Here is a 17,083-nt window from a genome sequence, read left to right on the forward strand (position 1 = left end):
CCTTCAGACGAGTCTAGTGAGTCTTGTGCACATCCTAGACCAAAAGAAGGTGAGAGTCTCACGTTTCCACAGAGGGATCATATTAGTGCGTAGCCCAAACTGTTTGGACGCTACAGACGATTTTGTGAAAAGAACGATTTTTGGGATGTCTCATGGTCTGACAAACACCTCTCTACTGTAGCTCTGTCAACTTTTACCGCAGATATGGAAATGAGACATAGGTGGATTGAGACGCATCCAACGCGAAAAAACATCTCTAGCTTAAACTGACGGCTTTTTATGGGGATTTTTGTATTAATCGAATTAGATTTCCACGGCGAGTGAGGACATCAACCTTAGTTATCGACCTTAGTAGGGTTAGTTGGTAGGGCATTTTTCTTCCCCTTTCTCCATCCTTTTCCCCTTCCCTTTTTGTGTCACTAATTGTAATGAATTCACATTCCAGAACAGTAGGCGGAAACAGAGTGCTAGATAAGAGAAATTGATGAATAGGGAGGCCGTGACCTGCCTCACACCACAGTACAGTAGGTGGTGGTGTATGCACCTCTCGTTTGCGATCCGCCAATACAAATTTAAAGAAGGAGAATAAGGTTTGCTAGCTAGCCTAGTGTTGGTTAGCTAGCAAACGTCCGCTTTCATTTTTGTTGGGCCTACCAACTAGGCAATCTAGCTAGCTAGTTACCATCTAAATAATGGACTTTCCATGCAATCTGAGTTTTCTTGGATTATCTAGCACGCTAGCTAGCTAATTTTCTATCCTTGACTAGCTAGCTAAAGCAGGCAAATATCCTACGATCGTTACTCGCTAGCTAATGTTAGCTGGACTCTATGGTCTTATCTTCCCTGAACCTTGTTCTCAGGGTATTACGTTAGACACACCCAGCATAACAATGTTAACTAGCTACCTACTTGTGTCAACACATTATGAGTAACAAGAGTTCCTTTTCAATGTAGCTAAACACTAGCTAACTTTTTGTTGTTAGCAAGCACTATTATTGCCAGCTGGATAACACAATAACTAGCTAGGTATATACCTAAACTATAAAAATCATGATGATTATAACTAGCCCTTTCATGCGTGAGTTCCAAATATCTCTAACGGTCGCCCCAGCGTGAGTTTTTTTATGCACGTGATATTAGAACGTTCTCTCCATTCCAGAATGTGTTTGTTATGTAACAGTACATTTCATCCGCGCTGCCCTCAAACAAAAGCACGCAGCCTGTTTTTATTTGTCAATTTTAAATTATTTCTAACAAGTTTTTTATTTTCTAATAACAGTTTGAAATTAGGTGTGTTCCGCCTCATTCATTCACATAAAAGTAGTCATTTTTACTTTTGCGGACCAATTAATTTTTTTGACATTTCTGACCCGGACAAAATTCCCCAAACACTTCTCAATTGTTTGTGCATGACATTTACTCATCTGCCGTCCTGCATACACGTGTTCATATTATTCCACCTGTCGCCTGCATCGAAATCAAAGTTGTTTTCGTTACCAATAATACCTTTGGAAATGTGTGCGTTTCTATCAAAGTGCCTTATTACGTTATAATAGTTTCTGCATGTCGTGTTATGTCGTTTCTACTGTAGCATCATGTTTTTGTGTATATTCCTTATAACCGCGGACACGCGATGTAACGTTACTCATTTCATAACATTTATGGTGTTATACTCAATGCTTAGGTAGCTAGCTACATTCTCCTATTAGCTCTGGAAAACAATGCTAATTGCGTCAGGGAAGTATTAGCATGTGTTGTATTTTGAAGCTACCCTGGCCTTATGACTCCCAAGTGGCACAGCGTCTCAGTGCTAGAGGCGTCACTCCAGACACCCATCTTCAAATCAAGACTGCGTTTCTATCAAAGTAAGTGCCTAATTACGTTATTGTGTCGTGTTATACCGTTTCTACTATAGCTCACTGTGTGAATGGAGCATAATATATTTGTATATATTCCTTATAACCGCGGACACGCGAGGTAACGTTACTCGCCTTTTATGGTGTTATATTCAATCGTGCTTATGTAGCTAGTTACATTATTCTATTAGTTCTGTAAAACAATGCTAAATGCGTCAGAAGTATTGGCATGTTGTATTTTGACGCTACCCTGGAAAAATTGAAAAATATCTTATACCACTTGGTCGTTTTCTGAGTGCATTCCACAAAGCTGTTTATCATCCACTGCCCCCATTTTGAGGTAATAGTCAAGCACGCAGTCTGGTTTCATGTTTCTCTGTCTGGTTTGTTTCTCTCTCCCGTCAGGTGGTCCACCTTCCCTGTGGCCGACATGGTTGCTGTATGGACAGTGGAGAGGACATGGACGTCTCGTTTGTCATGCCACTTTACTGCCAGCTGTTAACATTTCTTATTTTGTATAACGGGTCATTTAGGATGGTAGTAGCGTTGATGAAATGCAGTCATAGCAGCAGAACTAGAAAGCAGTCTTTACTGTCACCAGGAATGTATACATTTCACTAATTGTGGTTGTCCCCCACTCCTGGCTCTCTCTTATCCTGTAGCTCCAAGGCATAGCGATTGGTCTCTACTATGTCTCCCACCAGCTCCTCTGTCAGAAACAACTTGAAGCACTCTGCCTCAGTTGGAAATGGCAAGGGGCGTTGCACTCCAGACTGGGACTCATCAAAGCAAACACCAGGGCCAGGAGGGGTGAAACAGCAGGGCCAGGAGGGGTGAAATGACTGGTGGCCTTCCAGCTACCACAGAACTCCTGTACTTCATCCACTGTTGGTATGCCTCCATCACCACCAGCATCTTCAAAGGGAACTGGGACTTTGTCAGTGGACAAGGGAAATTCAGATTCAGGGTTCTCAATGGCTACAAGGTTGGGGGGCAGCTCCTCACTGTCACTGTCAGAATCTGATTCCTGACTTTCAGACTCATTGTCAGAATTTTAAAAAATCTCCAGAATTTCCACATTTGTTTGTTGTCTCCTTTTGAAAGACATTGCTAATGCTTCAGCTCGTCTCACTAGCTACATACATAAACAACAACACTGAATGGTTTAGAGTGAGAGGGTACGTGGTTGACTGCCGGCACGCGCCACTTGTATCAATAAATCACTATCAGAAAATGTTTTGTGTGGCAATTATTTGTGTATTTACGGTTTTATTCACATGTTTTCAAATCTAGGTGACAAATCATGCATTCCGATTCTTGCACAGATTGTAATGGGCACATATTATGTGTGTAAAATACTTTTTTGAAGGTTGTACTGATTATGATGAGCTAAGCTAATTCCTGCTGTGTAGTCATGTTTGTTGACGTTCAATGCATTCTGGGTTCACGTAATCGTCTGTTTGACCAAAGATGTTATAACAAAATGAGGTGAGTAAGAGTTCACTCGTTTTTTGAGGACTTCCGGAAATGAATGGTGGGATGTGAACGACGGTAGACGACACACCCCTTCAACATGCATACTATAAACAGACCAAACTCATCTCGTCTTCTCTTATTATCTTCGGTCTGCATGGCTGCGCGCTGAAACTAATCGTCGGATTACTTTCGATTTCTAAAAAGTGCTTTACCTAATTATTTCGATCAATGGTGTGCTCACCCGTGATGTGATTAATTATACATAGTAATTGCTATTAGCTAATTCATATTGTAGTTTATGTCAGCCGAGAGTTAGAAAATATGACTGCTTGTGTTGGGTCAATCTTTCCTCAGCGCTAGGACAAATGTAGCCTACATTTTTCCGGTTAGGATGATTGTGTTATGCTATATATTCTTCTGTGAATATCTGAACATTGAATCCAAAAATAAACTGCTCACATTCTGGACATAACTTTGTAAGGACTGTGTGTAAATAGTTTCTGAAAGTGTGGCCAGCTCAAACGCTGATTGTTGCGTCATTCAAAACTGGCCGTTCTAAACGAGCGTTCTAAATGAGTGTTCTAATCACACGGGTGTGATCGTACGCTTCAGGGACCACTGTAGAACGATCACACCCGTGTGATGGTACGTGTGAAAGGGCTAGGGGTAATGTAGAGTGTCTATACTAAATCGTCATACATTGTTCTTCTCTACCACAGACTCTTAGACTCCAGAATGGGAAAATGCTTACAAAAAAGAAACAGATGAAGAAAGAGTCCAAGACTGAGTTGTTAATTTCCCTTGTTACTTGTAATGCTAAAAAGGGAAGAAAAAGGCAATTCTATTTTTCTAAATTAGCCATCTAAGCTACTCACCATACTATAGGCTACAGATTTGAGTCAACACTAGAATAGTATAGAATAGTATATAATATTTTTATGTTATTGAGTCGGACAATATCTTTGTTTAATCAAATTATTAATCTAACAATAAAAATCCTATAAGGTATTTTACGTTGCAATAAAATAGTTTGTAGGTATTTTCACTTGGTACTGAGTAATAAGTAAATATATAGAAATTGCTCATAGGTAACTATAAAGTTACACTTCAGTTTAAATAGTTAAATCCTGTGTAACAACTAGAGACAACCTTGTATTTATTCAGCTATTACAGATATATACTCTGTGGTGTATTAGTGTGTTTATTTTCTCACTTGGCGCGCAAAACAGGCCAATCAAATCAAACTGTGCAAACAAACTGAACGATAATGAAGATTTTCAAAAATACAAAAATCATTTAGCTAGTTAGAGAGACATGGATACGGAGTAGAGCTATCCAGTGTCTGCATCTTCTGAAGAAGACGAAGAGAAGCATCTATGGCGGCATTTCAGTGACCAGGGCTCCTTCAAGTACAGGAGAGGCGAGAGTGTAATTATGCAATGCAAGCTGCATACCCAGGATGGCGGAGTTGACTTCCTGCTAAAACAGAGGTAAGATAGCTAGATATGAAAAATAAAAAATGTAGCAGTTAGTAGCTAGCTATCCTTGCAGCTAAGTTAGCTAACTAGCTGCATGGCTAACCACCAACCAATGATAATAGCCGTTATTGTGGATAGCACGTCAGTAATTGAACTAGCTAGCTAATGTTAGCTTGCTTGGTCATGACATACAGTATTTAGAGAGACCTAGGATTTTTAGCTATGCACTTTGTCTGTGTAAATTAGGATAAAGTTCATTTAAAAGCCAGACTCAGTAAATCTCAGATAGAATCTGGGTCAAATTGTATTCTTCTTTTAGCTAATTATATTTGGTTAGATCATGATGTATGAAATCATACATGATGATGTATGATCATTATACATGATGATGATGAATGAATACATCAATCATGAAGGTTAATGTAATGAATGATATGCTTACTTCAACTCTCATTAAGGTTTCATGAACGGCTTCATAAAGGTGTTATGAATACTTATGTAAAGTTTAGGCTTCAGGCCTCAGTTAAAGTAACGTTATACCAAGCAAACATAAATTTTATGTGATTGAATGTAATGAATTATGTGATATTGGGCTATTCTATGATTTTACACAACATCAGTGTCTCTCACAAGTAACGTTTTGTCTACGCATCATCCAAATTGTATTCTGTGTGTGTGTGTGTGTGTGTGTGTGTGTGTGTGTGTGTGTGTGTGTGTGTGTGTGTGTGTGTGTGTGTGTGTGTGTGTGTGTGTGTGTGTGTGTGTGTGTGTGTGTGTGTGTGTGTGTGTGTGTGTGTGTGTGTGAAGTGAGAGAGAACAATAGATGGGTTGGTTGAAATTAATTAATCTTGTTGCATATAACTGTGTGAGTTGACATAATAGGTACAGCGAGACATGAACTCATCTCAACATTAGACATCTTTTTAGGTCTGAGAACATCTGAGAACAATACGTATGTAAGGTCTGTGTTTGGGCTATTGTAATCAAATCAAATGTGTTGGTTGCGTACACATATTTGCAGATGTCATCCCAGGTGCCGTGAAATGCTTATGTTTCTAGCTCCAACAGTGCAGTAATATCATGGTGTCTACAAGGTGTAGAAAGCGTTCTACAGGGATGCTGGCCAATGTTGATTCCAATGCTTCCCACATCTGTGTCAAGTTTGCTGGATGTCCTATGGGTGGTGGACCATTCTTGATACACATGGGAAACTGTTGACTGTGAAAAACCCAGCAGCATTGCAGTTCTTGACACACTCAAACTGGTACGCCTGGCAACTACTACAATAGCCCATTCAAAGGCACTTAAATATTTTGTCCTTCCCGTTCACCCTCTGAATGGCACACATAAAGTACAGCATCCATGTCTCAATTGTTTCAAGGATAACATCCTTCTTTTACCCATCTCCTCCCCGTTATCTACACTGATTAAAGTGGATTTAACAGGTGGTGACATATGTAAGGGATCATAGATTTCACCTGGATTCACCTGGTCAGTCTATGTGTAAGGGGTGCGTACTGGCAGCAGAGAAGTCAGGCGCAGGAGAGCAAAAACTGTGTTACAACGGCGCAGTTTAATAATAAAAATCACCGTAAACAAAACAATCAAATACAATAGGTACAAAACCCGTCGCACACCAGACATAACGTGCACAAGCACTTACAATAAACAATTCCGGACAAGGACATGGGGGGAACAGAGGGTTAAATACACAACATGTAATGATGGGATTGAAACCAGATGTGTGGGAAGACAAGACAAAACAAATGGAAAATGAAAAGTGGATCAATGATGGCTAGAAGACCGGCGACGCCGAACACCGCCCGAACAAGGAGAGGAACCAACTTCGGCGGAAGTCGTGACACTATGTCATGGAAAGAGCAGGTTTTCCTAATGTTTGTACACTCAGGGTATTTCCTCTCTTCCTTTTTCTATTTATTGCATGTAAAATATCATGTGGAACAACGTTCAGGTAACCTTGGCGAAATTAGCTAAGGTAAACATTTTTATACAAATATAACTACATTATTTTTACTCTGCGTACTTTTTAAACAAACAACATTTTACTTAAGTCGTTTTTACACCATTAGTTTGCCTTCTACTTTAGTAAAATGTTATTATATAACAGTACATCTACTTAAGAAGGATACTTCAGTACTCTTTCCACTTCTGATTATCCCGAGTTGAACTCAGAGTTGATCAGAGTTAACTCGCTCACTCCTCAAACCAAGCACGTATTATAGGTCTCTGGTGTCAGAGTGCATTATCAATGTGTACTGGCATTTAGATAACACATATTACAGCATGATTACCAAAGCTCTTGATGAAATTAAGTAAACAACAATTTGGGTACTACATTTGTTTTTAGAATGCACACCAACCCAATCAAATCCCATAAACGCTGCAGTCCTACAATGACATTCTCACACACAGGTCTCTCTTGCAAAATAGTTTTAATCTCAATGACAATAACCTGTAGCGACAGAGGTAAATTAAAATTAAATCATGACACACACTCACCCCATCCGATGAGGGTGAAGCCCCACAGGTACTTTGTGTCAGAGAGGAAGGCCATGAAGATGAGACTATGGAGGTACAGGCCCTCCACTAGGATCCAGTAGTAGTTAGTCGCCAAGAAATAGATGAACAGCAGCACTGTCACTTTACACCCAATCTGTAGAAAGAGAGAGAGACAGAGAGGGAGACAGAGACAGTGAGAGAGATAGGGGGAAGAGATGGAGAGAGAGACAAACTCAAAAAAATTGAGAAAGAAGAATGATTAATAAGAAAATAACAATTGCCCAAGGTTTTACTGTCTGAAACTCATCCTTCCAAAAAAAATTACTTGTTCTCACTGCAGGTACTTTATAAAGGTCCCTGTTCCAGTTCCCTTCTTCTGTAGAGAGAACTGGTTCTGGTTCTGTGATTTCCTTGTATCAGGAGGCCTATACTGTCTCAGATGTTGAGACGCATCCCTCACATTTTCAGCGTCTACAAAAGGTCTGTTAGGTGCCAAAGGAAGCTAGAGTCTAAATGGAAATAACAGCGCCCAAGAAACACTATAGACACGTCTATCACAGTGGGAGACAGCGGAAACATTACAATGTGACATTTCTCTAAATGGCTTCCCTGCCAGCCCACGTTCCAGTAATGCCAAGCCAATCGAAAAGAAAGGGACACATTACTGTTGCTCATTGGCTGCTACCATTGATGACTTCTCTAGTAAACTATACTAGTCATTGATCAGGATTGGGTCAGTGACTTTCTAAATGTCACCCGTTACAGTCAGGGGTTGGTTGGAACTGAAATGATTTTCAAATTGTTTCCTTATGAACAGAACCATTCTTTTTTAAATTCCATTCCACTGTTTTGACCAGCAAAATACATTTCTGAACTGATTAGAAACCCCCAAAAAGTACTGGTTTATTCCGATCCTTCCTGTTTCTTTTTAAACCTCTGAAATCGTATATGTTTTTACATTTAGCTCAACAGTAAATTACCAATCATGCAATGTGGATAGAGCAGCTTGCTATTGGGCGGGCAAGCTATATCTCAGCAAGTTGTTTAAGACAAGTGTAGGGTGTGAGATGCTACAGACATTTTTAGGTTGGGGAGAAAGGGAGTGAGGGGGGAGAGAGGAAGTGAGGGGGGAGAGAGTGAATGATGGTGGAGGAGGAGGCTTGGCTTGAAGCACTGGGGATCTTGTGATGAATTATACCTATGGAGGAACTTTGAATGTCTTTTAACTTCAGAGTTGGCTTAACATTGGACCAGAGCTAGCTAACAGCTTGTGTGCACCATAATTAAAAACACGTCTTACCTTTTTGTAGATAATACATCCAATATGAAATGGTATCCCTAACTTGCATTGAAAAAGTTAATCCATTCTTCTCTAATTCAAAATATCTCTCCCTATCTTCGGAATCACCATTGTAAAGTCAGTAGGCTACAGCTATGCTTCGGCGGGGGAGAGGCAGGTAGTCTACACGCACACTCACTGGCAAAGATTTTCAGCTGTCAGGCAGACACTGGAAGAACTTTCTGATTGACAGAGGGACGCTTTGCATAGGCACTTTTTTTGTGGGACTGGAAAAAATGCCCTGAACGTAAAAGAACGTTAAAATGGTACAACAGTTCTGTTCTGGAACAGTACTGATCACTTTCGTTCCAGGTTCTGTTTCTGCTCCTTGACGTTTTTTGTTCTTTTCCATTTTTCTGTTATGTTCCCTGAATTGGTTACAACCCCTTGTTACAGTTACGACCCACTGCGCACAAACTGGTTGAATCAACGTTGTTTCAACGTATTGTGACGTGGAATCTACGTGGAAAATACAGCGGTTTTGAAAAAGGTAATCGAGGTGAAATTTCAACCACAGGATTATATCATCATTGTTACCAAATTTCAACATAGACAAACCTTGTATAAAATATGTTGGATTTGTACCTTTTAAACAATGTCAGATCTTCTATCAGGAAAAACAACAACAGGTACCTCCTACTGGAGAATTGATATATCTACAGCTACCATTTAGTTTTCCATCCAAGGTTTTAACCAAGCCCAGCCTTGCTTAGCTACGATATTGGTCTCTGACTAGTACTCTATCAATGTGCTATTGTGAGAATATTGGACTCAAGTCTCCATCTCAACCAAATATCTAAACTAAAGAATAGGACTAATTCAAATCAAACTTTATTTAATGTGCATTTAAAGTTTGATCTGATTTAGTCCTATTCCTTAACTTAGATTTTTGGTTGAGATGGAGATGTGAATACAACACATCAATTATTAATTTGTATACATACTGTAATTACAGCCAGACTAAATCAGTTGCACAGATAGAACTATCATCATCTGCACATATATCACTCCAGTATTAATGCTAAGTTGTAATTATTTTCACCTCTATGGCCTATTTATTGCCTACCTCCCTACTCTCCTACTTTTGCACACACTGTACATAAATTCTTTCTAATTTTCTTTTCTTTTGTGTTATTGACTGTACGTTTATGTGTAACTCCGTGTTGTTGTTTTTGTCGCACTGCTTTGCTTTATCTTGGCCAGGTCGCAGCTGTAAATGAGAACTTGTTCTCAACTGGCCTACCTGGTTAAATAAAGGTGAAATAAAAAATAAATAAAAATCGAAGCAGAAGATAAATCTCCTTCAAATGTTGATATGTGGTTGCAATGACAACCAAACACAATTTAATATCACCTTTGAAATACAAAAAATAGCCTATTAACTTGTTAACAAATTATATGTTGGATTCACGTCTTCAACTCAACCAAAAATTAAATATTACAGACACTTTAAAAAAAAAAGATGATTACTTCTCGGATAATAGAAAAATTGAGAAAGGATGTTTGTGAGAATAAAAATACATTGACCCCTTTCTTTTTTGTAAATTACATTCAATTGAGCATAGAAAAAAGGCGCAAGTGTAAGTTTGTTCAACCTGAGCGAGTCTAACCACATGTCAGAGACCCCTATCGGGCGACTTTCAACTTACTCCTGAAAGATGTAATTGTAGATTGCAATTTTGAAATTGGGTAGTGCATCGGCAGTTTTCCTCTTGTCATTGCAGACCTTAGAGAGCAATTTATAACATGCCAAAAATGTCCAGATCAACTAGCCCATGTCAGCTAATGTTTTTTACCTAGGTTTTTTAGCCCATTGATTTTGTTGTAATGTTTGATTCACTAAAATTAGCTTTAAAACTGAAGTTTTCTCTGCACCCCATTACAAAATGTGTAGAATTGTATCTCCAACAAGAGGGATGTGAAAAGTTTGTGTCAGGAACTGTGCCCATAGAAATAGATGTGGCACGGGATGTTCCCCAATGCTGGAATGGGGGCCTGATTGAAAATGTTTGGGAACCCCTGCATTAGTTAACCTTTGACAGCTGGTAACTCTTTATATTAAGGTCCCTGAATAAACTATTTATAAACAGTTTGTAAACTGTTTACTTACCATGTATTAATCATTATTCCTACATTCGTAAATGTCAATAAGCAATCTCTAATTATTATTTTATACATCTATAAACACTATTTTAAATGATGTATTAATGATTTATAGGAACAGTAATAACATTAATTTATAAATGATTAATAATGTAGTAGTAATGTATTTATAAGAGTTATTGTCAACTCATCAGATTATTTATATGTCTTTTGTTGCCATATTCATATATGTCATGAATGGTATAGTTATTCATTGTTAATGAGTATATTTATAAATGTGAGTACATGCACTTACTAATAATACCTCAGTTGATTATTAATGTATATCCTTTTAAACCATTTACTAATTATGAATCAGCTATTTTCAGCACCCTAATCTAAAGTGTGCACTATAAAATATACTTTATAAATGTTTGTAAATGACTTATTACTCGCCAAAAGCTGGACACATTACTAGACAGTACCTGATGCTCCACCAATGGCTACAAATAAGGGGGGTGAATAGTTATGATAGGCACAGGTATATTTAGAGAGAGGAAAAAGGGGGAAGGTATTTATGGGGGTCATAAACCTCCCCCTCAGGCCAACGTCATGACACTGGTCATGCCGTTTGGTCTCACCAACACTCCCACTGTCTTCCAGGCTCTGGTCAACGATGTGCTCCGGGACATGTTGAATCGTTTTGTTTTTGTCTACCTCGATGACATCCTGGTTTTCTCCTGTTCTGCCCAAGAACACGTTCTCCATGTTCGATTAGTCCTTCAGCACCTCCTGGAGAATCAGTTGTTTGTAAAAGCTGGAAGGAGAGTTTACCGTCTAGCCAGACACCTAGGTATTTATAGTTGTCCACATATTCTAAGTCAGAACCGTCCAGAGTAGTGATGCTAGTCGAGCGGGCGGGTGCGGGCAGCGATCGGTTAAAGAGTATGCATTTAGTTTTACTAGCATTTAAGAGCAGTTGGAGGCCATGGAAGGAGTGTTGTATGGCGTTGAAGCTCGTTTGGAGGTTTGTTAGCACAGTGTCCAAAGAACGGCCAGATGTATACAGAATGATGTCGTCTGCGTAGAGGTGGATCAAAGAATCACCCGCAGCAAGAGCGACATCATTGATATATATAGAGAATAGAGTCAGCCCGAGAATTGAACCCTGTTCAATTTAGCATTAACACTGGAGTGATAGATGTGCAGATGATGATGTGCAAGTAGAGATACTGGGGTACAAAAGAGCAAAAAAATAAATAACAATATGGGGATGAGGTAGTTGGGTGTGCTATTTACAGATGGGCTGTGTACAGCTGCACCGATCGGTAAGCTGCTCTGACAGCTGCCGCTTAATGTTAGTGAGGGAGATACAAGTCTCCAACTTCAGAGATTTTTGCAATTCGTTGGTGACAAAACGGATTGCACTGTGATAGACTGCATCCAGTTTGTTGAGTAGAGTGTTGGAGGCTATTTTATAGATGACATCACCGAAGTCAAGGATCGGTAGGATGGTCAGTTTTACGAGGGTATGTTTGGCAGCATGAGTGAAGGATGCTTTGTTGCGATATAGGAAGCCGATTCTAGATTTAATTTTGGATTGGAGATGCTTAATGTGAGTCTGGAAGGAGAGTTTACAGTCTAACCAGACACCTAGGTATTTGTAGTTGTCCACGTATTCTAAGTCAGAGCCGTCCAAAGTAGTGATGCTGGACGGGCGAGCAGGTGCGGGCAATGATCGGTTGAATAGCATGCATTTAGTTTTACCTGCGTTTAAGAGCAGTTGGAGGCCACGGAAGGAGAGTTGTATGGCATTGAAGCTCGTCTGGAGGTTTGTTAACACAGTGTCCAAAGAGGGGCCAGAAGTATACAGAATGGTGTCGTCTGCGTAGAGGTGTATCAGAAAATCACGAGCAGCAAGAGCAACATCGTTGATGTATACAGAGAAGAGAGTCGGCCCGAGGATTGAACCCTGTGGCACCCCCATAGAGACTGCCAGAGGTCCGGACAACAGCCCCTCCGATTTGACACACTGAACTCTATCAGAGAAGTAGTTGGTAAACCAGGCGAGGCAATCATTTGAGAAACCAAGGCTGTCGAGTCTGCCAATAAGAATGTGGTGATTGACAGAGTCGAAAGTCTTGGCCAGGTCGATGAATACGGCTGCGCAGTAATGTCTCTTATCAATGGCGGTTATGATGTTGTTTAGGACCTTGAGCGTGGCTGAGGTGCACCCATGACCAGCTCTGAAATCAGATTGCATAGCAAAGAAGGTACGGTTGGATTCGAAATGGTCGTTAATCTGTTTGTTAACTTGGCTTTCGAAGACCTTAGAAAGACAGGGTAGGATAGATATAGGTCTGTAGCAGTTTGGGTCTAGAGTGTCACCCCCTTTGAAGAGGGGGATGACCGCGGACAGCTTTCCAATCTTTTGGAATCTCAGACGATACGAAAGAGAGGTTGAACAGGCTAGTAATAGGGGTTGCAACAATTTCGGAAGATCATTTTAGAAAGAGAGGGTCCAGATTGTCTAGCCCGGCTGATTTGTAGGGGTCCAGATTTTGCAGCTTTTTCAGAACATCAGCTATCTGGATTTGGGTGAAGGAGAAATGGTGGTGGCTTTGGCGGGTTGCTGTGGAGGGTGCCGGGCAGTTGACCGGGGTAGGGGTAGCCAGGTGGAAAGCATGGCCAGCCGTAGAGAAATTCTTATTGAAATTCTCAATTATAGTGGATTTATCGGTGGTGACAGTGTTTCCTAGCCTCAGAGCAGTGGGCAGCTGGGAGGAGGTGCTCTTATTCTCCATGGACTTTACAGTGTCCCAGAACTTTTTTTGAGTTAGTACTACAGGTTGCACATATCTGTTTGAAAAAGCTAGCCTTAGCTTTCCTAACTGCCTGTGTATATTTGTTCCTAACTTCCCTGAAAAGTTGCATATCACGGGGGCTATTCGATGCTAATGCAGAACGCCACAGGATGTTTTTGTGCTGGTCAAGGGCAGACAGGTCTGGAGTGAACCAAGGACTATATCTATTCCTAGTTCCATTTTTTTTGAATGGGGCATGCTTATTTAAAATGGTGAGGAAGGCACTTTTAAAGAATAGCCAGGCATCATCTACTGACGGGATGAGGTCAATGTCATTCCAGGATACCCCGGCCAGGTCGATTAGAAAGGCCTGCTCGCAGAAGTGTTTTAGGGAGCGTTTAACAGTGATGAGGGGTTGTCGTTTGGTCGCAGACCCATTACGGATGCAGGCAGTGATTGCTGAGATCTTGATTGAAAACAGCAGAGGTGTATTTGGAGGGCGAGTTAGTTAGGATGACATCTATGAGGGTGCTCATGTTTACGGATTTGGAGTTGTACCTGGTAGGTTCATTGATAATTTGTGTGAGATTGAGGGCATCAAGCTTAGATTGTAGGATGGCCGGGGTGTTAAGCATGTCCCAGTTTAGGTCACCTAGTAGCACGAGCTCAGAAGATAGATGGGGGGCAATCAATTCACATATGGTATCGAGGGAACAGCTGGGGGCAGAGGGAGGTCTATAGCAAGCGGCAACAGTGAGAGACTTGTTTCTGGAAAGGTGAATTTTTAGAAGTAGAAGCTCGAATTGTTTGGGTACAGACTTGGATAGTAATACAGAACTCTGCAGGCTGTCTTTGCAGTAGATTGCAACACCGCCCCATTTGGCAGTTCTATCTTGGCGGAAAATGTTATAGTTTGCGATGGAGATTTCAGGGTTTTTGGTGGTTTTCCTAAGCCAGGATTCAGACACGGCTAAGACATCCGGGTTGGCAGAGTGTGCTAAAGCAGTGAGTAAAACAAACTTAGGGAGTAGGCTTTTAATGTTAACATGCATGAAACCAAGGCTTTTACGGTTACAGAAGTCAACAAATGAGAGCACCTGGTGAGTGGGAGTGGGGCTAGGCACTGCAGGACCTGGATTAACCTCTACATCACCAGAGGAACAGAGGAGAAGTAGGATAAGGGTACATCTAAATGCTATACGAACTGGCCATCTAGCACGTTCAGAACAGAGAGTAAAAGGAGCAGGTTACTGGGCTCGATAGCATAGATTCAAGGCATAGTGTACAGACAAAGGTAGGTAGGATGTGAGTACATTGGAGGTAAACCTAGGCATTGAGTAATGATGAGAGAGATATAGTCTCTAGAGACGTTTAAACCAGGTGATGTCGTCGCATATGTAGGAGGTGGAACAATATGGTTGGTTAAGGCATATTGAGCAGGGCACAATGAAATAAGACAGTAATCACTAACCAGGACAGTAATGGACGAGGCATATTGATATTAGAGAGAGTCATGCGTAGCCAAGTGAACAAATGGGTCCAGTGAGTGGTTGGGCTGACTGCTGACACGGCGATTCAGACAGCATCGGCCTGCTAACTAACAAGCTAACAGTTAGTAGGCCGGGGCTAAACAAGCTAGCAGTTAGCAGACCGGGGCTGGCAAGCTAGCAGTTAGCAGGCCGGGTTAGCAAGCAAGCAGTTAGCAGGGGCTAGCAGTTAGCAGATCGGGGAAGGCAAGCGAGCAGTTAGCAGACCGGTGCTAGCAAGTTAGCCTTTGGGGGACGTCGCGATGGGGGTAAGTCTGTTTTTGCCTCTTCGTGTGGTGACGTCGATAGACCAGTCGTAGAATTAGTAGGGTTCCAGGTAGCTCTAGGTAGCTAGCAGGCCTAGCAGGTTAGCAGAATGGGCCTTCAGCGGGCGTCGCGCCTGAGGGGCCTGTTGGAGTCCTCGGGCAGATTATGTTGGGATTCCAGTCGTAGAGGATCGGCGGGGTTCCGTGCCCCGTACCGGCAGTAGAAGGGGTCCGGGTATTGTAGCCCAGGAGTGGGCTTCGGTGGTAGCACAGGAGCCCTGGCCGGGCTAGCTTCAGGCTAATTGGTGCTTGCTCCGGGATGGAAACGCTAGCCAGGAGTGGTCACCCGAGATTGCGGTTAGCTAGTTGCGAAGATCCAGATGGAAATGTTCAGAGTTTGAGGTAGGAATCCGGGGATATGGAGAGAAATAGGTCCGTTATGCTCTGGTTTGAGTCATGTTGGTCGAACTGGCGAGAGCTTTCCGAGCTAAAGGTTAGCTGATGACCGCTAGCAATGGTTTGCTAACTGATAGCTGGTAGGTAGTTAGCTGGCCATCTTCAGTTGAGGGATTCCAGATCCAAAGTAAATAGAAATACTTTAGAAAAAAGCAGATCCAGACCACATTGGGTGAGGCGGGTTGCAGGAGAGTATTTAGAAGTTGCTGTTTAGGAAAATATTTAAAAAATATATGAGAAGAAAAATATATATACAAGGGACAGAACAAAGACAAAGACGTCTGACTGCTACGCCATCTTGGAATGGAATGTAGAATCATTGTATCATTGGTCTTCCTCTTTTCAGACAAGAACACTATGTGTTCTTTTGTCATGAGACTTCCACTCACACAATAGAACCACACATAACTATTCAATCTGTATACATTAGCAAATGTGTCATTTTACCAAGTCAGTGCAATTAGACAACGACATGCTGTTTGAATAGTGAGGACATGGAATTCAGGTATTCACTTCAGTAAGAGCTCAAAGGATAAGGAAATGAAATTCTGAGAAGATGAACTTATCTCACATCTTACAATGAGAATATATATTATATTAATATAGTATTTAAAAAAATTGCTATTATAAAAAAAATGGGTGATTCATTGCCAAAAACATTTACGAATTAGTCTTCTAGAGGAAAACATGATCAGTTCATTAACAGGTTTGTTAGAACCTGTCTGTGTCTCTAATCTAACTATGCCACCAGTGCTTTTAAGTTTGTTTTAGGATAATTGCTGAGGAGAGGTCAGATGATGATCCTGTAAGAACTTGGTGCCTGTGGCCTCCTTATGGAATATCAAATAGCTGCTGCCTGACAAATAAGAGTAGAAGCATTCCTCTGTGTTGTCTTAACGACCCCAGGGGAGCCTATACTTTGTAATGTGTTCAGTTCGCAATATTCTCTCCCTCTGTTTCTCCACAAACTGTTGATGGAGCTCTGTCTCTCTCGCTCTCTACCTCTCTTACTCTCTATTTTTCTTTCTCCCTCTCTCTCCCTGCCGCTCTCCCTCTACCTCCATTTCTCTTCCTCTCTCACTACCCCCCTTTCTCTTTCTCTCTCTCTGTCTCGCTCTCCTTTTATCTCACTTAATTTCTTTGTTCCCTCAGTCTCTGCTGACACAGTGCTACTAGAGACCTTGAACCTTTTTCTCACATTTTATATTACCCAGAAAGCTTGAGTTTTGAAGCTCTCTGACACCTCTTTCATTATCACAACAAACTATGGTGAATGATGA

At 41.1% G+C, this 17,083-nt stretch overlaps 1 protein-coding gene and 1 long non-coding RNA gene across 3 annotated transcripts in view; one reads left to right on the top strand and one right to left on the bottom strand.

Annotated features, from left to right (window-relative positions):
• LOC139546748 (parathyroid hormone 2 receptor-like) overlaps nucleotides 1-17,083 on the bottom strand; it is a 118,249-nt gene that overhangs the window by 55,331 nt on the left and 45,835 nt on the right. For both annotated transcript variants that reach the window (XM_071355492.1, XM_071355493.1), the window contains exon 7: nucleotides 7,331-7,484. In XM_071355492.1, coding sequence (XP_071211593.1) covers nucleotides 7,331-7,484 — 154 coding nt within the window. The remainder of the gene's footprint in view (nucleotides 1-7,330; nucleotides 7,485-17,083) is intronic.
• On the top strand, nucleotides 1,418-3,092 carry LOC139546747 (uncharacterized). The gene is made up of 2 exons (XR_011669265.1): nucleotides 1,418-1,865; nucleotides 2,262-3,092. It is a non-coding gene; the product is annotated as an uncharacterized lncRNA (long non-coding RNA).

This window comes from Salvelinus alpinus, chromosome 20 (assembly GCF_045679555.1).
Source record: "Salvelinus alpinus chromosome 20, SLU_Salpinus.1, whole genome shotgun sequence".
Classification (NCBI taxonomy): domain Eukaryota; kingdom Metazoa; phylum Chordata; class Actinopteri; order Salmoniformes; family Salmonidae; genus Salvelinus; species Salvelinus alpinus.